We start from the raw sequence: 22,099 nt of genomic DNA on the forward strand, positions 1-22,099 counted from the left end.
ATTATCCTTCTTTTTGCTAATCTGGAATTAAAAATCACAATTCAGTCTCATTTGAAGAAGAGGAAGTGTACACATATGGACAAATAAAAACAGATGCCACATCTTTTAATACAGTACCTTTCGTTTAGTGGAACATAGTTTGACATATTACATATGAACTCTAAAATCATGAATTAAAAATGCTTTCATGCTCTTCTACTTGGCCATTGTACTTTTAAATTAATAATTCAGTCAGTTTGTAATTAAGTACAAATCAGCTCAGACTTAAATACTGTATGCCCATACATAATTCACAGTTATTTGAGCTTTTATCTTTGATCAGCTCATTTTTACTATTTTTACACTGAGGCAACGCTGACTTGTCAAAATTCACAGATCCTTAGTTTCCTATAGGTCTCTTTGTATACCGCCATATGTGTATTGGAATTACCTCTCAAATTAGATGGGATAGGTTGGAGAGACTGCCTGATGAGGACATGCACTCTGGAAAATGGATGTATGGAAAGTCAAAGACTCCTTATGAAGTCACAAAAAACTTTAAATGATTTTGTATTGACTAACTTGCACAGAAGCTGCTAGTTTACGTTACCTGGACACTTAATCAGGTACCCCTGCATAACTGAATGTTATCCAATCCATGTACTGTATGAACATTTTGGTCTTTCATCCATTTTCGTTTGCTGCTTATCCTCACAAGGGTCACGTAAGTGCTGCAGCCTATCCCAACTATCATCGGTTAGGAGGCGGGGTACACGCTGAACAACCAATCACAGGCCACATAGAGACAGACACCAGTCGCACTCACAATCACACCTTGAGGCAATTTTGAGTCTCCGATCAATGCATGTTTTTGGGATGTGGGAAGGAAACCGAAATGCCGGGAGAAATCCCACGCAGGCACAGGGAGAACATGCAAACTCCAGCTGGGGGGGCTGGGAACTGAACCCGAGTTCTCAGAATTGTAACTCAGAAATGTGAGGGTAACGCTCTAACCAGTTCTGTAACTGTGCCACACATTTTTAAAAGTTAATGCTCATGGATAACAGGTGTTTTGGTTACCAACATAAGACGTGCAAAATATCAATTTGTTGTAATAGGATGGAAATGAGTTGTGCACTCATAAAACTACAACCACAGCAGTAAATATACTTGTAAAGTGAAAATAAAATTATTCTCATACACATGACTGGATTTTTGTTCTCATCAAACCTAATGGACCAAATGGTGTAGGCTAGTGAGTGGAGCTGAACTCACTAGTATAACATTTACTCCGTGCTCCATTTGACCTTTGAAAAACTCCTTCAGAAGCAGTATTGTCACAGTCTGACTCAGTAAATGTTAATGACTAAAAATGTTCACAAGAGTTAACCTAATGGGTTAATCACATAATAGAACCTACCAACAATATATATTCTTCAAGAATTGTGAACTTCACAACAAAAGTGATGTTATGAAATAAAAGATGGGCTAAAAAATTTTGATAAAACCCTTTGCTTCTCAAGTTTAATTCCCATTTTATAATAGATGTGGATCCAGTCCAAAAGACACTTATTAACCGAGCTGACCCACATACTGTATATGAAGATGGATCAATTGTGGAACTTCTTTCTGGAGTCTTTTGCGTGGTCCAGTAAGAGTTGGCACGGTGTAAACTGATTTCCATACACTTCCTCGAAACGCTTCATGGTGTTGACAAGACGCTCTGCGCTGAATGAGTCCACAAACCTGAATGGACCTTTATGAACACAAGCAAAGTGTTCAGTGGGCCCAATATAAGCAGACTATGAGTGTCAGATATTCTAACTTTCATTATTGTAACTCATTTCTTTGGAATTTGTGAAGTTTTTTTTTGTGAGACATACCGCCTAGACAGGGAGGAAAGCCAAGTCCAAACACAGCCCCAATGTCTCCCTCTACTGGATTCAGCAGGATCCCCTCCTGGAGGCACAAGACCGCCTCGTTCACAAAGCGAGACACAAGCCGGTACTGGATGTCAGAGTCCGATGAACTAAAAAAAATAATAATAAAATGACTTCACGTGAGTGCTGAGAGACATGACAAATAAATAAACAATAACAAACAAACATTACACTGTGGGAGGGGCAGAGAGTTTGTATTTCTTGATAATTTCTTCAGCATCAGAATTTACACGCTTGTCTTTTTTCCCTTTGCCGTAGATGAAACAGCCTTTTCCCGATTTACGACCTGCAGAAGAGAAGAAACACATTGATAGTAAGGACACAAAACACTGACATAAAGCATTGTCACAATGTCAAAATGATTTTTAAATCCCTCTGTCAGGACCTCAAGTAGGACAGAGCACCATACTGAATAGGAAAAAAAATTAAGAGCAATATCATGTGAATACAGAACGGACATTTGTAATAATATGAGCATTTCTGAATTTATCTTTGCAAGTAAATTTCCAAACAAGTCTAAGCCAAGCAGTCACTATTGTTCTCTAGAGACCTGCCATATTCATCAGGAAATGTTAAATATTTTTGAAACCAATGTGACCTTAAAATGCCATCATGCAAATGGAAAGAAATGGAATCAAATGTACGAAATGGAAATGAGAATGCAAAGGCATCAATGAACCAAGAAACAGCAAAAATTTGTCACAACTCAATTTCCAATTATCAGCCAAGAAGATAATGTATTAGTGTCACGTGTGTTAACAGTTTCATTCATTTAAAAGTTTCAAGTTATTTCGAAGACTCAATTTGCATGGATATATGACGCAGCTTGTATCGACTAAATCTTACCCATGAACGTAACGAGGAAAAGTGTTTTAGGAGATGGATGCAGTAAAATGTTACCTTTAAAGCCTTTCTCGACCATGGTTTTAAGAAACTCCACATTTCCACCTCCAAAGCGAGAACCGAAAGCTTTTCCCAGATCCTGGAATCAAATCCACGCATGTTAAACACGATTATGCACAACAATAACGCTCTGTCTCTGTGTTACCAAGTGTAGACTTTCAATCAGTGTTAGGTTTAAATCATGTGATTCTGGCATTAAAAGCCTCATGTGTGGACAGTACCTCTGCCACATGAGCTGCTACGTCGATACCGACTTCATCGGCCAGTGTTGCCGCACCGACGGGAAAGCCAAAGCTGGTTGTCAAGTTGTCAAGTTTCTTTGGACTCACACCCTCCTGTGTTAGATACACATAAATATCACAATTGAGTAAATACGTCAGTATATAAGGAGGAAAAGTGCTGTTTGGGTCCAGTGATATTATTGTCGGCACATTTAAAGAAAATCTTTTTTTTACCTGAAGCACTCTTACAGCTTCTGCTAACATGGGAGCCAAGCAGCGAGTGGTATAAAAACCAGGACCATCCTGTTTTTTTTTTAAGTGAGTAGCAGTAGCAAGGAGAGAGATGCACATAAACATGTAAAGCAAGAGCTTTGCACACCCTTTTCACAATGTTGACACAACTATGACCACACAGTGGAAAAACGTGTATTTTTACCCCTTGGTTTAGAGAGGAGCTCTTACCCTGACGACAATGACGATCTTGCCCTGTTTAAGGCCCACGCTCACAGCTGAGGCCAGCGTGTCATTGGATGTTTTATCAGTGGTGATGATCTCCAGTAGCTGCATTTTATCCACTGGAGAGAAGTAGTGCATGCCAATCACCTGTGCATCACATAATCCCGTTGACGATAGCAGCCAAAATAATATCCTTACACATTTAAGCATACTTCACCCAAGAGTTCAAGACGCCCTGTGCCAACTAAAACAAAATAGCCACAGAATGTAATTACAGTGCTGTACACACAGCCCAGGCAAAGTTGTTGGTGCCCTTTTGTTAAAGAAAGAAAAACCCACAATCGTCACAAGAACACTGTCCCAGAAATATCGTGGTTTGTCAACAAACATTTCAGCTTCAAGTTATGGACTTTGTGGGTTTTTTTTTTCCCCTGGGCCATGTTTACAAAGAAAAGAGCCATTTTTAATAAGATTGTTTTTATAATATAATCCCGTTGGACGACACAAATGAAGCAAGGCCTGATTTCCACTGGTTAACTTTCAGTAATTTTTTTGAATTCATTAATGTAGAATATAAAAAAAAAGGAAATTGTGGAAACGGTTGTCAAACAACACTAATGACACACATAGAGTATCATACACAATCGGAGGATGCCCAGTTCTCTCCGACCGCACATTTCTCAACGGATTGGTTGTCATTTGATATGCAATTAGTCATGTCATTGCTAGTCTGTATAATAAATAGAGCATTTGGTGAAAGATTGTGTATGCCTGTATTGACACCTTTTCAGGTCGTTTGCTTGCAGCAGCAATATCCTTAATCGGGAGGGCTGAAGTGTTGGAGGCAAACACGCAGTGAGGAGGGATCACCTGTACACAAGACGGGGAAAAAAAAAACACAGAGAATGAGAGAACAAGTGTAATACGGACAGAAAAGTACACAGACCGAAATTCAAGACTTTGAATTGATGTGCTCAGTATGTACTCACGGTTTCCATCTCCTTGAGAACTTTGTGCTTCACGTTAATATCCTCAAACACGGCTTCGATCACCATGTCTGCAGACGAGAAGCCTGTGAAGTCGAGCTGGGCTGAGAGGTTGGACAGCGTAGCGTCACGTTCAAAAGAGGACAGTGTTCTATTCTTCACCTTTGTGTTCAGACTGATGAAAAAAAACATATTGAGCTTCTTTTATGATTTGTCCTTGCTGGGTACTGATTAAGATGAACATGGAAAATGGGAGCAAATATTACCCATTGTAGACCTGTTCTTCTCCTCTGTTGATGCCTTCAAATGTGGTGTCCTTGAGTATGGTTTTGAGTCCTTTGTCTATGGAAACCTGAGCAATACCTGCACCCATTAATCCTGCACCAAGGATTGCAAGAGTCCTGGCAGACAGAGCATAGGCCACACGTTTTAGGCTAATTTGCACTTAAAAGATACTTCACTGGGTATAGAGCTCGTGCAAGTGATGTCACCATTTTCACAGCGCCATATTGCCGGTCAAACAGAGTTGCTCGACATTCTGGGAGACATTGAACCAGAGGAGAATATTTGCAATAACCGAGACCTGTTGTGCTGTTGGTTGTTACAACAGACAAGGCAAATATTCAAAGAGGTAATTCTATAGAATACCAGCTGAAAAGACTAGAAAAGATTGATGGATTTCGGCAAATAAACATGATGGATGGTGCCCAACCAAATTACACACACGCCTGTGTAGCGATCGCTTCATTTCAGGTAGGAATTATTCTTCTCCGTCTCAAATTAACAAAGAGTATTTATAATGCAAAAAGTTGGCTCATTTGAGAACAATGTGTGTTAAAAAAAAAAAAAAAAGTCTGTCGCAGAGGTTTACGGAGGTTAGGTGTGATCGCGATCGCTTCCATGTACGTTCCATGGAAATGACTCCGTCCTTTTTTTTTCTTTTAATCATAGTTAATGAATGCGAGTTTGTGTAGAACCAGGGGTCATCTATTGAAATATTGGTATTTGTATTGAATACTAGCTGAAGAGATCGATGGATTCCGGCAAAGGTTAACGTGTCGCCGAACACGCTTCCGCGTTCACAAGCCGTCAAAACCGTCGCTATGTGGGATTTATTCCTGATGAGAACAGATCCAGCAACAAAGTATTCGTATGCGTCCAGACTTTTATACGCTTTCAAACGTATCCGTGTAAATCTCGACGACTTACTCACCAGATCCATGTGTATATCCAGTTGTCTAAGATAAGCGGAAACGAATTAACGGTCCAATTTCTTATCGGCGAAAACATCGATTTCGGCATTAAATACAGGTCCTCTATGCTGAGTTGATCTAATTTTTCCACGTATTGTTGTTTATTTTCACCTTCTAAATGTCTCACGGTATCAGACAAGACTCTGGGCGTTGTGCTACAAAACACATTCCCGTGTCGTCTCCAACCGACTTTGCATTGAGCAATGCTTAGCTTGGTCAACAAAAGTCATCCGATTTTATGACGTAGATGCACAAGCTCTATACCCGGACCATCTATTGCAATCCAACAGATGCTGTAGCTACATAGCTTTCTCAAATATACTGGCTTTTAAAAAATAATGGTCTCACTGGACTGCACAGACCACATGACAGTGTCAATTAAAATGGAGCATTATTGTCTTTGCAAAGGCAAAATATTTGGTACACCTCATTAGCTAGTGGAGGGGTACCGAATGAAGTGGGGAGTGTACTGTATGGCCCTCACTTGACTTCTTTCTCTGGGGTCCCGAATCGGTTCTTCTTACAAGCCACTTGACCGTGGTAAAGGCCAATCAAGGCTTTGGATTCTGATGTCACAGCCAGCTTCCCAAAGTTCTGTGTAAGACGCAAAAGTAGACAAGAGTAGTTTCGAATAGAATCTAAAGAGGTTCTTAAGGTCCTTATGGTCTGCCTTCAGAAACTAGGCTCCTCTCTAATCTCCAATGAAAACATTTTGAATCTCTCTCAAAAGGGAAGCAGACTATGTTTTTATATTTAAGAGAACTTAGCTTTTTGATACATTTATATTTAGGACTGACTGTTATGGGCGTAGACTGCTCAGAGATGTCCCATGATGCAATAAACTCCTCTTCTTCTATCCATCCCTTTGGATTTATTTCAACATTATAACTTAATCTTTTCCCTACTGTAATATTTTACTCTTTTGTCTCATCTCCCCAAAATATTGTGGCTATGTGTAGCTTTATTAATATTCTTATCATTCAAACTCCATTGGGTTTCTGTTGTTGCCACACTCTATCGCTAAGCTTAATACTTTGCCCAAAAACTTCCTTCGTGAGACGATGAAGACAGCAAACATACCTCAGCTTCAGCCAGATAACCCGCTTCTCCTCCCTGCTCCACACCAACCTTGATGGACTACTCGTTTTTAGAGTGACACGCATACGGGTGCACGCGCACACACACAAACACACGCACACAAATGCACACAAACTCGATGAGTCCTGTGCTTTAATAGTGCAGCTGATTGCCTCCTTCTACATTCACTACCTCAATGATTTTGACTGGTGCGGGGTAGAGCCCTTTAGTTTGTTTCTGAACCTTCTCACTGACAGTCTTGTAGATTTTCTTCTTCACTGGACCGAGACCCATCACTTTGTCCTGTAGCTCTGCACACACATATGATCCAGGTACTTCGGTGCCTCCTCTGTACATTTTCAGAAGTTAGCTGAATTTGTTTGGCTTTGCAGCATTAAATTAACCATGTTTATGTTCTCATCTGATTTGTGCTGGCAGTTGTCACTTACTTTGCATGAGACTTTTCTCCTTTGAAAGGGAAACCGTCTTGTTGGCGATACCTTTAGCCACGCCTACTGCCACTTCCTCCAAGTACTCAATCGTTCTCTCCTCCGGTGGCTTCAAACCAGGACCTTGGGTAATTTGGACACAGTCAGGCATTAATTACATAAAAATGGAGGAAGAATTTCAGTACAGTAACTTGAAATAGCTGGGCTAGGGTTAGTAATGACATCACAAATGTAATGACATAAAAATGTCTGGAATATTTCTAGAAACGATGGAATTGTGGATACTTTCGATTAAATGAATGAGAAGTCATTATTGAGTTAGAATACTGCACATGTTAAGGTTTTGCCATCAAATCTGGTAATTTTAATCAACGTTACGGTGCAAGATGTATTAAACCATAAAGTTCCTTGATATACACTATTATTACGGTATTCTTTTTATTTGCATAAATTCCTCAACTTTGAAAAGTCCTGCAACTGGAAACCCTCATCTTCAATGTAAATACAGTGAATAAAATATATAAAATCTTGCACGGGGCTCCACTCCGATTGAGATTGACTGTCATGTTTAGCTTCTTTCATTTTCTAATGATTGCTCCAACAGTCGACCTTTTTTCACCAAGTTGCTTGGCAATTTCTCCGTAGCCCTTTCTAGCCGTGTGGAGTTGTACAACTTTGTCTCTGGTGTCTTTGGACAGCTCTTTGGTCTTGGCCATGTTACAAGTTTGAGCCACTGTATGGGGTGAACAGGATGACAGGCGGAGTAACAGGCCTTTGAGGGTCAGAATTCTAGCTAATAGACAGGTGTTTAAATACTTGTTTGCAGCTGTATCACACAAACGAATCATGAAAAAAATCATACATTGTAATTTATGGATTTTTCTTTTTAGATTATTTCTCTCACAGTGGACATGCACCTACGATGAAAATTTAAGACCCCTCCATGATTTCTAAGTGGGAGAACTTGCAATATAGCAGGGTGTTCAAATACTTATTTTCTTCACTGTAGCACTGATTCCTCTTAAACGGAAAAAGAGGATGATCTAACACAATTACACATTATTAAGTGGTAGAGGATAGGAATATGATGCAGAAATGCGTTGTATAATAAAAGCCACCTATAAATACACTAACAGCAATATAAGCTTATTTTGAAATACAGTGGCATTTGTTGCTGTTGATATAGGCCTACTGTAAATGTAGCCAGCGTTTGTAATAAAATGTAGCGATTTAAAAATGACATGCAGAGCACATACCCAGAGGGTCCACAAGCTGGTGCACTAGGCCCATCTTCTTCGCTTTATCAGCAGGGATATTCCTGCCTGTCAGCATCATATCAAATGCTCCAGGGAGACCCACCTTCACACACACACACATTTCACACATTGTCAACTAATATGCAGCTTGACCTTAAAATACTCTTGTGTAATTCAGTCGGCATTAGCGCGACAATGTGACAGTTTCTGAGCCTTAAGTGATGACTGATTATAATGAGTGCATGTATGTATACCATTTGGGGTAGTCTCTGGGTGCCACCCGCTCCAGGCAGTAGGCCGAGCATGACCTCTGGTGTGCCCAGAATTGTCTTCCGACTTTTGGTGGCGATTCGATACTGGCAGGATATGGCGAACTACACACAATTCACAAAACGCGGATTTAATCCTGGCGATTTTAGACACACCCATATGGATGCACACACACACACACTTACATACCTCAAGGCCTCCACCCAAACATGAGCCATTGATGGCAGCAACAATTGGGATAGGAGACTTTTCAATCTTCTCGAACATCTTCTGACCTTCCTGAGAGAGACGTGTAACCTCTTCACTGCGCTTACAGGCCTGGATCATACTGAAAAGAATGTCAAGACAAATATCTTTTAAAGCCTTTTTTTTAACAGGTTTGCATCCAGGGACGACCAGCATTAGAGGTGACAGGCATTTAACTTGGTTAATGTTGCCTTTATGAAATATGCTCCGCACTGCCACAGAAAACTGCAATCATAAAAATATTTTTCTGTGCGCTGCATAAAATGTGCATTTACTGTATGTACACACACATCCACAGTGTCATATTTATGGTACATTGTTAAATGTTTTTTTTCTTTTATATTACAGTGGATCCTTGAATATTTGCAGTTGGGCACAAACGGATTCACATATTGGCAGATTTTCATTCATCCATCTATCCATTTTCTTTGCCGCTTATCCTCACAAGGGATGGGGGAGTGCTGGAGTCTATCCCAGCTGTCAATGGGCAGGAGGCAGAATATACCCTGAACTGGTTTTCAGCCAATCACAGAGCACATAGGGACAGACAACAGTCCCATTCACAATCACACCTGGGGGCAATTTAGCGTATCCAATTAATTTTGCATGTTTTTGGGACGTGGGAGGAAAGTGGAGTGCCAGGAGAAAACCCGCACAGGCATGGGGAGAACATGCAAACGCCACGCAGGCAGGGCTGGGATTGAACCCTGGACCTCAGAACTGAGGCCAACGCTTTACAGCTGTGCCACCGATTTAATTTTTTTTTTTTTTTTTTTTTGTCGGAACGAACCCCCAAAACACCAAAACACTTATTGGCATTTTATCCCCACTTATTCAAGAATTCGGGGTGGGGGTTAAAAGATTTTTCTCAATGTAATCATAATGGTTTTACACTTCTAAAACATATATCCATCCATCCATTTTCTTTGCCACTTATCCTCACAAGGGTCGCGGGGAGTGCTGGAGCCTATCCCAGCTGTCAACGGGCAGGAGGCAGGGTACACCCTGGACTGGTTGCCGCCCAATCGCAGGGCACATAGAGACAAACAGCCACACTCACAATCATACGGGCAATTTGAAGTGTCCAATTAATTTAGCATGTTTTTGGAATGTGGGAGGAAGCCGGAGTGCCCGGAGAAAACACACGCAGGCACGGAGAGAACATGCAAACTCCTCACAGGCAGGTCCGGGATTGAACCCGGCACCTCAGAACTTTACCAGCTGATCCACCATGCTGCCCCCCCCCAAAACATATAATAAATGAAAAAAATGTACTACTACTACTCGGATTTCATTTAACTTGGGTATTTTTTGGAACGTAACCCTTGCGTTAATCGATGGTATATTATATTTCCATTTCTACTATGTCCTAAGTAAAAAAAAAAAAAGAAAATTCCAATTCAAACAATGAGAGGTAGACCAGCATCCTGCAACTGACTATTTATTTCAATTGAATCAATCTTTTCTGTCATAAGACTTTTACTCATTACACTACACGTGCTGTGGAAGGTAGCAAGTGTGAAAATAGCTTACTTGATGTCTGCACCAGCGATAAAGCAGCCAGGCTTGCTTGAGATAAGGACAGCACTTTTCACAGCTCCATTCGACCAGATCTCACCCATCACTTCTGTCAGCTCAGACTGCATCTGCACAGACAGTGTGTTCACCTGCGAAAACACACGAATAATCACGTCATCCGTATGTCATAGACAGACTGAGTCGGAAAAAACACATTCACAATCCCTGCGGCGTGTGTCTCATTTGTAAAAAACAGACTCACTTTGGATGCTGGATCATGCAGTCGGATAACTGCAACATCGTCCTTGAGCTCGTAGCTGACGTGTGTTCGAGCTTGATAGAGAAAACAGTAAAATAGATGAAGAGGTTATCAGACCTATGGCGACCCGTTTTCCATTATTAGTGGCTTTTACAACCATCCCATGAGGATGTAAGCATTACAAATGTTCTCCAACAATGTCCTTTCAAAGCGACAAAGCGGATAGCAGGATGAGGGAGGGATTCAAAAGAAAGCAAAAAGTTCAATCAATAATGGACTAACATTACCTGCAAGTGATGAAGACACAGAGATGCATCGTCGTCCATGGCCTGAGAAACAGGAGAGATGATGAACTTTGATCCAAATTGCCCACGTGTGTCACTACAGAACCTTATTGTATTTTTCAACCAATGCCTTAATTTGAATCTGACTCCAGTATTATATTTTATGAGTCTTATATCAGACATATGCATGTATGGACTATTTCTATTTTTCTAATTTTTTAACATTTCTATTCATTCATTCATTTTTCCTGATGTTAAATAACACTTAGAGCGGCACGTTGGCGCAGCTGTAGAGCGTTGGCCTCGCAGTTCTGAGGACCGAGGTTTAAATCCAGGCCCCGCCCGCGTGGCGTTTGCATGCTCTCCCTGTACCTGCGTGGGTGAGTTGAAACCCTTGGTAGACAAAAACATGGAACATTAATTGGACACTCTAAATTACCCATAGGTGTGATACGTAGTTAGTGTGGCTGTTTGTCGCCATGTCCCTGCGATTGGCTGGAAACCAGTTCAGGGTGTACCCCTCTTCCTGCCCGTTGACAGGTGGGATTGGCTCCAGCACTCCCATAACCCTCGTTAGGATAAGCAGCTAAGAAAATGGATGGATGGGTGGATGGATGGAAGCACGGTGAATCATCTGTAAAGCCTTGGCCTCACAGTTCTGAGGTGCAGGGTTCGATCCCGGCCCCACCTGTGTGGAGTTTGCATGTTCTCCCCATGCCTGTGTGGATTTTTCTGGGCACTCCAGTTTCCTCCCACATCCCAAAAACATGCAACATTAATTGGACACTCTAATTGCCCCTAGGAGTGATTGTGAGTGCAGATGTTTGTCTCAATGTGCCCTACGATTGGCTGGCAACCAGTTCAAGGTGTACCCTGCCTCCTGCCCGTTGACAGCTGGGACAGGATCCAGCACTCCCGTGACCCTTGTGAGGGTAAGTGACAGGGAAAATGGATGGATGGATTTCATCCTGAATGTGAGTAGTCCATCTCTATGACTTTCACTTTTTGCACTTAGCAACCAAACTAAATTAAACCTTTGACACAAATATCTTTTTCATTTTTTATTTTTTGCTGGACTTGTATTCGTAAGAATTTCACCCGACTGTACAGGGGAAATATGCTTCTGTTCAATCTTGGATCGTGCAAATGTCATATTTCAATCAATTGTCATTAAATGAGACAGGGAAAGTGTGGAAGACTGCGTCATATCAAAGCAGAAACACTAAAAGGATACGTGCACAGGTACGTTTGTCAAAAGATACAGCTTTTAGTGACAATAGCACCACCATGCGTAATGTCGAATTGTTGCTGCGCGGATCTGGGTGAAGGTTCACCTCGGGTCTTTCAATTAAACTGTGAACTACAGCGTATTATGAAATGTTCGGTGGTCTGCATTTGAATATGTAGAATATTGTGTGGGTTTGTGTCACGTACCTGACAAAAGGAGGTATTTTCTGGGAGCAAACCTAGACAAACAACTGATAAAAAGAGTAGCAGCCATGTCTAACTGAAACTGGTAACCGAGATAAACACAATCGGACTGCAGAGGGCGCAGTAGTTTTTTGGAGAGTCGAATAAGATTCAGGACCATGAGTAAGCAAAGTATCGCCTGAACATGAACATTCTTTGATCAAAACTATTAACGTTTCTAGGGAAAAGAAATAAACGTACTATATTATATAATATGTTTTTAAACATGTAAACTCAAAACAAAATACATAAGATGGATACTGTCGTTCTATAATTTCACATACGGTGCGGCATATTTTTGGTCAACTAATATAGACTTGGGTCCTTGATGCTGAAACCATTTTTTGTAGTCCAGCTGCGCTGTTTTGCACGTTCAAGCCTTTGACGGGGAAGCGGTGTTTCCAACACCTACTTGAAATACTGTACAGGTAAAATCCCCGCCTCATTTTTGTTGTTGAAATGACTGCTTATCGGAAGTATTTTGATCATGCTGTGATTTCAGAGACATTTTTTAATGAATTAATCAGAATTTTGGCGATGAAACAAGGCAGCGGTGCCAGTCAGCTAACAGTCCCATTGTCATTGCAGTACTATACTTTAATACGAAACGAATTGTTTCCTTTGTGTGTTTGGGATATATTGCGTTTCATTTAAATAGATGCACAATAAACCTTGGATTAATTTTGACCCTGTTTCGGACTTGAAGTTCTCAAGATAGCAAATGTAGGTGAAGGGTCATGAACGGAGTGAGGCGGGTTGGGCTAACTGGGTGACCGCGACTGAAATATTTAATAAAGGTTGCAATGATATATATATATATATATATATATACACACACACACACACACACACGCCTGCATTTAAGTTAATCAAATTTATGTTACTCAGAATCACTATGTAGAATAGGCTTGGTAGTGACTCGATTTGTCACATGAAAAACAACTCAGCCGCATAGCTACTCAGTAGCAGCAAATATATGGAATTATGAACTTGTACATTTGTTAATTATACTTTAATCAAATGCTCTTTATAAAACTTAATAGTTGTGTAGCAAAGGGGAGTATACACATTAGTTATTTTAAAATGTATGACTGCAGCTAAACATTTATGTATTTTTGAAGTCAGTATAATTTGGTGTTATTCAGGTAAAAGAATTAGGGCAATTTAAGAATTTTATTTTGTGAATTTTCTATTGTGCACTAAGTTCCAATATTTTTTTTTTGTCAGTACTGGAATTATTTTATCAATAAAAAAGTCACATATTGATGTCTTGTGCTCTGAATCTATTCGACTCTCAGTGGAAATAATGAGATGAAAATAAAACTCCTTCAGGACTCCAGACCAACCTGTTAGAATAGATTAATTTTAATTGTTTATTGTCACTACAAGGCACATGTACAAGACAGAAAAATTGAGATTGAAGCTGGCCAAAAGTGTAGAAGCAGTCAATTATTTATTCATTATATCTCTCACACATGCAGGCAAGGAAGGATTGGGAAGAAATGCTACACAAAGAGTGCAGCGCCTGTTGAGGTTGGGTGATCAACACTATGCCTCGCGCAAAGGCACCTCAGCATTAGCCACCAAGTAGAGTAGCACTTCTCCAAGAGCTCGTTGCCATACTTAGATTTTTGTTCATGGGACTTGAACCATATTCCCCGACTCCAAAGTTTGAGTCCAGCATGAATAATACATCGTGACAGCTAAGAAATATGTTGGCTATAGTGTGTACAATTGTTCAACTATTCACTGTACATTATGATTTTGTACAAGATGTGCTACCCTTGCGTTTTACTTCACTAAAATATCACACATTCCTTCCTTTGCAGACCATGATGGCTTCCATGCTGCTGAAGTCAATACGAAGCTCCCCTGTCAGCCCCTCGTGGGCTGTGCAGTTTGGTAAGCCATCAGCATCTCATCTTAATGCTTAAGGTCCCAAATACATCATCAGGGGGTTAGTCACAATTTATGGATAGGTTCTTATCAAGTGTTATGGTGCATAATTTGATTTTAAGTTTTTTTTTTTTTTTTAAGATAATTAGTGATAATGGTGAATGTCTATGTTTCAGCCGCACGGTCCCTTAGTGCAACGACTCACCTACAGGCTCAAGGTGATGACTCACTGTTGTCATGAATTCAAGTATGAGGTTGATGCATACGCTGACCTTTAGTTGTTTGTTTTCCAGCTCAGACAAAAAGCAAGAAGACATTGGCCCGTCCCGGCGTGAAGAACATAGTACTGGTCGAAGGAGTACGAACCCCATTCCTAATGTCCGGAACAACGTACGGCTCCTATTCTTAATTCTTTACCTTATTTTACAGGCGACAGTGCACACTGGTTAATAGGGAGCACCCAGTCTGTGTAGCATTTCTTTTGTTGGTATAATGTAAAAATTCTATATTTACACACACTTTGTAAATGTTGATCACATACCTGGTTTCCAAACAGTGACTAACACAGCAGTAAAACGTCTCAAGAAAATTTATTGTTTTTATCCATCCTCCAACTGTTCATTGAAACCACTAAAGTAACAGGGTTGGACCACCTGAGATAGTCTCACATATCATTTCAGTCTCTGTCTGTCCCAATTTGCATCTTGATTTACCGCTGAAGTTGTGCTGTTTTCTCATGCAGCAGTCAAGCCTTTAAAAAAAAAATATATATATATATATATATATTTATTTATTTATTTTGTGCGTGTCGCGCAGCATCCTCCGTTCTGGCCGCTGTCTTCTTTGGCCAATCGCAATCATTTTTCTTCTTCTGTGGCCAATTGACGCCCGTTGAAAGTAAAGTCGTCGTCTTCTGTATGTGTGAAGAGGGTGCTCATGCCCAAACCCGAGTGCATTGTCGGGGACAGCCATGTTTGAACCATTTCTTTTGAACAAGTTTTTTTTGTACTTTTAAACTCAGCCGCTACTGGAAAAAACATAACTGGATTGGAAAACAGGCCACGGAGTTCACGGCGCCGTTGTCGTCCAGAAAACGCGGTCTATTCCTGTTTATCTGTACATCATTTGTTTACGGATGCTAGTCGTTTTTTTAGTTAAAATGTTGTAGATGTAGTTTTGGTGAGAAAAGTGACTTCACTAGCATGATATTGATTTTGCTGTTTTTATAGCTATGCTGACCTGATGCCTCACGACTTGGCTAGAGCAGCTCTACAGTAAGTATCTGTTCTATGATAAATAATATTCGTTCATTATAAGAATGTTTTTATAGATAGTAAATTTTAAGATGTGCTAACTTATTGACAAACACAATGTTGAAGATTATGGTAATTTAGATCACTTCTACTTCTATTACTCTCATGTATTCGTTTTATTCAAGGTGTTGTTTGTTTGTTTTTGTAGAGGTCTTCTCCACAAAACAGGCCTACCCAAAGATGCTGTGGACTACATAATCTATGGAACAGTCATTCAGGAGGTTAAGACGAGCAATGTAGCAAGAGAGGTATTAAAACGTGCATTTAAACAAAATTGTAAAGGTCTGGGCCTAGATTGCTGATGAGCATCCTGTTTCACTATTTTCTCAGGCAGCGCTGGGTGCAGGATTCTCTGACAAGATCCCTGCTCACACAGTCACTATGGCCTGCATCTCCTCCAACCAGGCCATGACCTCAGGTATGTCTGAGCCCTTTTGACCGCTTCCTTTTACCATGTGCAATTCCGCGTCGCCATATTTTAATGACTAACCCTACAATATCATTGTTATGGTTTTTGAAAAGGGTCCTTAAAGTTACGGAAAATGCATTATTTTTCAAGTCTGGTCAAGTTCTACATTTTTTTTGTTTGTTTGTTTTTTAAATTGAGACTAAACATGTTTTTCCCTGGAGTACATAAAAGGTTCTGCGTTAGGAAAACACTTTCATTAGTTTATAGCACAAAACCTAAATCAGAAATGGTGACCTGTGCTGTGATCCAAAATAACACAATATAATGCATCATCGTGTAATTATAAACAAATGATAAAGAGAACTCATATTAATTTCTTACAATAATTTGGGAAAGACTGGCTAACCCTCTGTTGACCCATGTTGGATTTTTGCACATGGTACATTAGGACTGATAACATACCCGTCCCAGTTTTGGGATGCTGCCCGCGAGAGGGTACATCTTTTTTGCCCTTTGTTTTATGCATTAAATGAAAATGATTAGTTATTAGTTATTTCCTTGATTGTGGCCTGTTCGGAGACATTTATCTCAATAAGGCAAAAAATTGCCACCCTGCCCATGAGTGGGTTAAAACCCTCTGTTGCCCCGTGTTGCATTTTTGCACATGGTACATTAGGGCTCCTTTTACCTGGAACCCTGCTTGGTTAACAGAGGGTTAATAGCACATGACCTTCTCTTTTAAACTAATAACATGACAATAACATTTTGTTAAGAATTGTGTCTTAATTGGTCTTAGTAAAAGCTTAAATTCATCTTTAATTTGACTTCATAGAAGTGTAAAGACATTCAAATACATTTGGGCATTTCATCGGTCTATCAATTTCACAATAAATTAAAGCCAAATTTAACAAATCTTACTTGTTCCCTTGTGTAATAGGCCTCATCACATTTAAGTCTTCAAATCAAATAAATAGACTGATTTAGTTCCGTTGCATTTTTCTGCCTGTCCTTTGTTTCATAGCCGTTGGCCTTATTGCTGCCGGGCAGTGTGATGCCGTAGTGGCCGGTGGGGTCGAGTTCATGTCCGACGTTCCTATCCGTCACAGCCGCAAGATGAGGAAAACGATGCTTTCACTCAACAAGGCAAAGACCCTCGGCCAGAGGCTTAGTTTGATTGGCAGCATCCGGTTGGCGCACTTCTCACCAGAAGTATGTGTTCACAGTCTGAGTTGTAAACAGATGTCTGCCAAGATGCCAGAAATAATGACCATTAAAATGATCTACCTTCGTTGTATGTGTCCAAAGCTTCCAGCTGTAGCAGAGTTCTCCACAGCCGAAACAATGGGGCACAGTGCAGACCGCCTGGCTGCTGCATTTGGTGTTTCCAGAGTTGAGCAGGATGAGTTTGCTCTACGATCGCACAGTTTTGCTAAAAAGGCCCAGGAAGCAGGTTTGCTGCAGGATGTGATCTCCTTTAAAGTGCCAGGTAATTTTTTTCATCACACCTGTTGTCTAAATGTCACTAGTGATAAAAGATGTATACAGGGAACTCCCAAAATTTTGCAGTTTGTTATTCACAAATACATTTTAAAAAGTTTTGAAGATTTTTTTTTTTTTTTTTTTTTTTTGGGAGGGGGGGGAGAAATGAGAGAAGAGCCTTTGCATTCAGTAATTTTCGCCTGGGAACTCTCCCATAGATGCAATTTTTGGCCAGTGTCTTTCTTATAGTAGTCATTAACACTGACCTTAACTGAGCCCAGCGAGACCTGTAGGTCTTTAGATGTTGTTCAAGTTTCTTTTGCGACCTCTTGAATGAGTTGTCATTGGGCTCTCAGAGTAATTTTAGTCATCCACTCCTGGGAATGTTTGCCACTATTCATGATTTTCTCTATTTGTGGATAATGGCTCTGACAGTGGTTTGCTGGCACCCCAAAGCCTTGGCAGTGACTTTGTAAGGTTTTCCAGATTGGTGGATGTCAATCTTTTTTTTTTTTCCCCTCATTTCTTGAATTTATTTGGATTGTGGCATGATGGATTGGTTCTTGAGATCTTGTAGCCTACTAAATGTTATCTGGCAGATTCTATTTCAGTGATTTCTTGATTCAACACGTATGGTGGTAATCAGGTTTGGGTGTGGCTTGTGAAGTTTAACTCACCTTTCCCAAATTTGAGTGAGCAGGTTGGATAGTATTCGAAATGAGCTCATTAGAGGGACAGCCAAAGTCAAATGTTTTGGAGACAAAGTAAGTGAGAGCAGGCTTCGATGGTTTGAACATGTCCAGAGATGAATTAATATATTGGGAGAACGGTGATGAGGATGAAGCTGCCAGACAAAAGAGTGGAAGGAAGACCTAAGAGAAGATTGATGGATTTTGTGAGGGAAGACATGAGGGCAGTTGGTGTTAGAGAGGAAGATGCAGGAGGAGATGGACTTAGATGGAAAAAGATGACACACTGTGGCGACCCCATACGGGGCAAGCCCAAAAGAAAAGAAGACCTTATGCTAGTACACACACTTGTTTAGAGGGAGCATTTTTTAAAATGAATTGATGCATACACTGGTCAAAGAGTTGATAACATGGAAAGAACACATTAACTTGAAACAAGTTCAGAGCTTGAGGTCATTTTAACTGCACAAAAGACACTGAGATCATAATGTAAGAGGAGCCATACAAAACAAAAAGGTTTTAGTCTTCTCTAAATATTGCTAATGTAATGATCATGTCAGGAAAAACTTAGTAATTACTCAGTAATTCTTGATCTTAACCATCTTGATGATTTTTTTTTTTTTATAGGCCGTGATATTGTTTCTAAGGACAACGGCATCCGTCCATCCTCCAAGGAGCAGATGGCCAAACTGAAACCAGCCTTCATTAAACCTCACGGCACCGTCACCGCTGCCAACTCCTCCTTCTTGGTGAATAAGGCGCCAGGCACACATGCCAAGAGACACAAGCAGAGCACTGCTAATCTTTGAAGCTCTATCTGATCTTGTGATGTTTTCTGAACAACTTGGTTTCAACTTGTTCATGCTTATAGACTGACGGTGCCTCTGCTGTGCTCATCATGTCTGAAGAGAAAGCTCTGGCAATGGGCTACAAGCCGAAAGCCTACTTGAGGTAACTGTGCCTCCTGTTTGTTTAATGGCACAGCCTCTGTTTCATCCCCAATAACATTTTATTTATGCTGCTTAATGTTCTTCCTGACAGAGACTTTGTCTATGTGTCCCAAGACCCCAAAGATCAGCTGCTGCTGGGGTGAGTCTCTCATGTTTTTATGACTCTACTTGCTGTTCCTTACGCTGTTTATTATCTGACTGTTTATATTTTGTTTAAGATAATTTAACTGATTTTAGGTAACAATTAATCTGGTATCTGACCCTTTCAGGCCAACATATGCTACACCCAAAGTGTTAGAACGTGCTGGCTTGACCATGAATGACATTGACGTGTTTGAGTTCCATGAGGCCTTTGCGGTAAGATATCGGAAGCCGTTTGGGGAAAGTTTATGCAAGAGGTTTGCGGCTAGATTTATTGGGTGCTGTGAAACGAGCTAGAAAGGCATTTATCTGAGTTATTGTGTAACGTACTATGCATCTGAAGAATTTCAATGGTTGAAAATACACAACTGATGTAGCTATAATGTCACTTCAAGTGCTATGGTAGACCGTTGACATTACAAGGAATCCTCATTTTACGATGAAGCGCCATTCCTTGACAGGGATGTAACACCAGAATGTGCAGTAATCACTAACCTATGCTAATACCATGGTAAGGTCATATTTACCATATGTATATGGATGAAAAACATTCTTTCCCAAAGACACAGTAAATGCAGTGAGTATGGCAATATTTCGGCATGTCTTCTAATGCTCCGTGATGTATTTTTATGCCACTGTGTAAAGTACTTCATTGTTCATCATTCTTAACCTAATATGTTGGCACCATCTTAAACCAGGGACCCCTGTACCATGATTCCAAAGTAAATAATTATTTTAGTGACATGATTTGTTATCTTAAAAAATCCTTTGAGAATTGTAGTATCCGTTTGTTCTGTTTTACTGTCTCCCTTATTTTCACTACTTGCTACTTTTGTATCATTTGAAGTTAATGTTTTGTATTTGGTACATATGGTCAAATATCTGACATATTGCATATATCTTTTTGTTTCTAGGGTCAGATTATGGCAAATCTGAAGGCTATGGACTCTGACTGGTTTGCCCAGACATACATGGGCAGAAAAGCAAAAGTAAACCTACTATTTTTGCTAGTCTCAACCTGTCAATTTTCATTTCCTAACTCCAATCTATATAACGTTCCACATAGGTGGGTACTCCCCCCATGGAGAAGTTCAATAACTGGGGAGGCTCTCTGTCCTTGGGTCATCCATTCGGTGCCACCGGTTGCAGACTGGTCACCACGGTTGCACACAGACTGCAGAAAGAAGGAGGCCAGTATGGACTTGTGGCAGCATGTGCTGCTGGAGGACAGGTGAGTCATAGCTCCCGACCATGTTCAGAAACTTCACATTTCTGTTGTATGAGTATTTGTCCTGACACGTTTCTGTTTTCCAGGGTCATGCCATGGTGATTGAAGCCTACCCCAAGTAAAGCCTGTAAATTACCATCACTAACCAACATCCTCAATTTTGTCACAAGAGCGACAAAAACCCGTACGCGTACAGTACTGAACAGCCAGATTGTATATATTTGCACCACTTTGCCTTGATTAGACAAGTCAAGCTAGAGTATGTGTCAGCCTTGAATAAAATGGCTGTTAATTTATAGCAGTGACATGGTTAAGAATGTCACCTGTTGGTTTAAGGGAAAGGCAGGAGCATCATGTCAGCACTTTCTCCAATGTATCATGACAAAGTAAAGGCCTTCAGATGATCTAAAATCCTGGCATTGTTTATAATGTTAGAATGTTTTTCTTACAAGATGTTGGAATTAAATGATGTGATGATAGAGAATGCATGTTTCTTTTTTTTGTAGTAATACTTGTACTTCTTCTCTTCTTAATGTTACAATCACTGACTTGTAGAAATTTTCAGAAATGTCAAGTTACTGTTATTGCTGTACATTTGAAGACAGAATTGATGTAATTATGCAATTAGCCTAATATTGCGGGCATCAGGTGGAATCATTTGTCCAAAACATTCCTTTTCAGGAAATACCAGACCAAATTGGGTACGGACTTATAGTAAAGATTTTTTTAAAAAATACAATTCCTTTAGTTATCCAGGAAAAAAAAAACAAACACAAAAAGCATTTTTTACACTTACATTTTCACAATCCTATATGTTTTGTTTCAGCAAATGAAAAGTGTAATGAAAGTAAAATGCAGAAAAGAAAAAAAAGTCAGTTGTGACTAAAGAAATGAGTCCTTATTCTTGAGAAATTAGAATGTAAATTTAAAGCAGCTTTGATTGTGCTACTGGAAATATATAAAGGAGTTTTTATATTCAAGCAATTATTTCCGAATGGCTTTGAAATGTTTTCTTTTCTTTCTGTTTTCTTTATTTGCTGTGGTTTGTCTTGATCAGTACAGCAGATGGACGAGGTGGCAGACTTTAAAACAAAAACATCCTTTCTACACAACCCATCCTTTTTTTTTTTTTTTTTTAATAAAGCTTGTCCTAGATGGAGTGACTGTTAACTGGAGCCTGCCCAAGCTGATATGGGTCACTTGCGTTAAGGACTCAAATACATTAGATAATTTTCCTAATCATGTGGAAAATGCACATAGGATCAAATAAATTCCCAATAATCCACAATAGATGTGCCAATTTTAATATTTTGGGGTTATTTACTATTAGAATACAACACTGCAAATATGTCTGCATGTGTCTTATTTTATCTTAATGCAGCTAATGCTGGTGGTCATGTTTTATTCAATAGGAAGCTATTGCGGAT

The 22,099-nt window shown here is 40.0% G+C and overlaps 2 protein-coding genes across 9 annotated transcripts; one reads left to right on the forward strand and one right to left on the reverse strand.

Annotated features, from left to right (window-relative positions):
- Positions 1–104: 104 nt before the first annotated feature.
- hadhaa (hydroxyacyl-CoA dehydrogenase trifunctional multienzyme complex subunit alpha a) lies at positions 105–12,648 on the reverse strand. Of its 2 annotated transcripts, none has more exons than XM_061812468.1 (21): positions 12,532–12,648; positions 11,101–11,142; positions 10,817–10,887; positions 10,570–10,703; positions 8,980–9,118; positions 8,775–8,894; positions 8,521–8,623; positions 7,265–7,387; positions 7,008–7,126; positions 6,819–6,875; positions 6,223–6,332; positions 4,752–4,886; positions 4,489–4,660; positions 4,283–4,369; positions 3,506–3,646; positions 3,278–3,346; positions 3,044–3,157; positions 2,820–2,901; positions 2,091–2,205; positions 1,863–2,008; positions 105–1,735 (listed from the first exon to the last, which is right to left on the reverse strand). In XM_061812468.1, exons 1-21 carry the CDS (start codon positions 12,596–12,598, stop codon positions 1,590–1,592), a joined length of 2,292 nt encoding a protein of 763 aa, XP_061668452.1. In that variant the 5' UTR covers positions 12,599–12,648; the 3' UTR covers positions 105–1,589. The 2 variants fall into 2 exon arrangements, with proteins under 2 accessions (XP_061668452.1, XP_061668453.1); XM_061812469.1 differs by lacking the exon at positions 12,532–12,648 and adding an exon at positions 11,537–11,673.
- hadhb (hydroxyacyl-CoA dehydrogenase trifunctional multienzyme complex subunit beta) lies at positions 11,890–21,156 on the forward strand. 7 transcript variants are annotated; one of them, XM_061812482.1, is made up of 18 exons: positions 11,890–12,029; positions 12,281–12,339; positions 12,918–12,995; positions 14,397–14,469; positions 14,640–14,681; positions 14,757–14,853; positions 15,693–15,737; positions 15,925–16,024; positions 16,107–16,194; positions 17,207–17,394; positions 17,491–17,671; positions 18,981–19,102; positions 19,225–19,304; positions 19,395–19,442; positions 19,573–19,660; positions 20,359–20,433; positions 20,511–20,675; positions 20,759–21,156. In XM_061812482.1, exons 4-18 carry the CDS (start codon positions 14,400–14,402, stop codon positions 20,792–20,794), a joined length of 1,425 nt encoding a protein of 474 aa, XP_061668466.1. In that variant the 5' UTR covers positions 11,890–12,029; positions 12,281–12,339; positions 12,918–12,995; positions 14,397–14,399; the 3' UTR covers positions 20,795–21,156. The 7 variants fall into 7 exon arrangements, with proteins under 7 accessions (XP_061668466.1, XP_061668460.1, XP_061668467.1 ...); XM_061812480.1 differs by having other exon boundaries at positions 11,997–12,071; XM_061812476.1 differs by lacking the exon at positions 12,918–12,995.
- Positions 21,157–22,099: the final 943 nt, after the last annotated feature.

Source organism: Syngnathoides biaculeatus, chromosome 23 (assembly GCF_019802595.1).
Source record: "Syngnathoides biaculeatus isolate LvHL_M chromosome 23, ASM1980259v1, whole genome shotgun sequence".
In the NCBI taxonomy this organism is placed as follows: domain Eukaryota; kingdom Metazoa; phylum Chordata; class Actinopteri; order Syngnathiformes; family Syngnathidae; genus Syngnathoides; species Syngnathoides biaculeatus.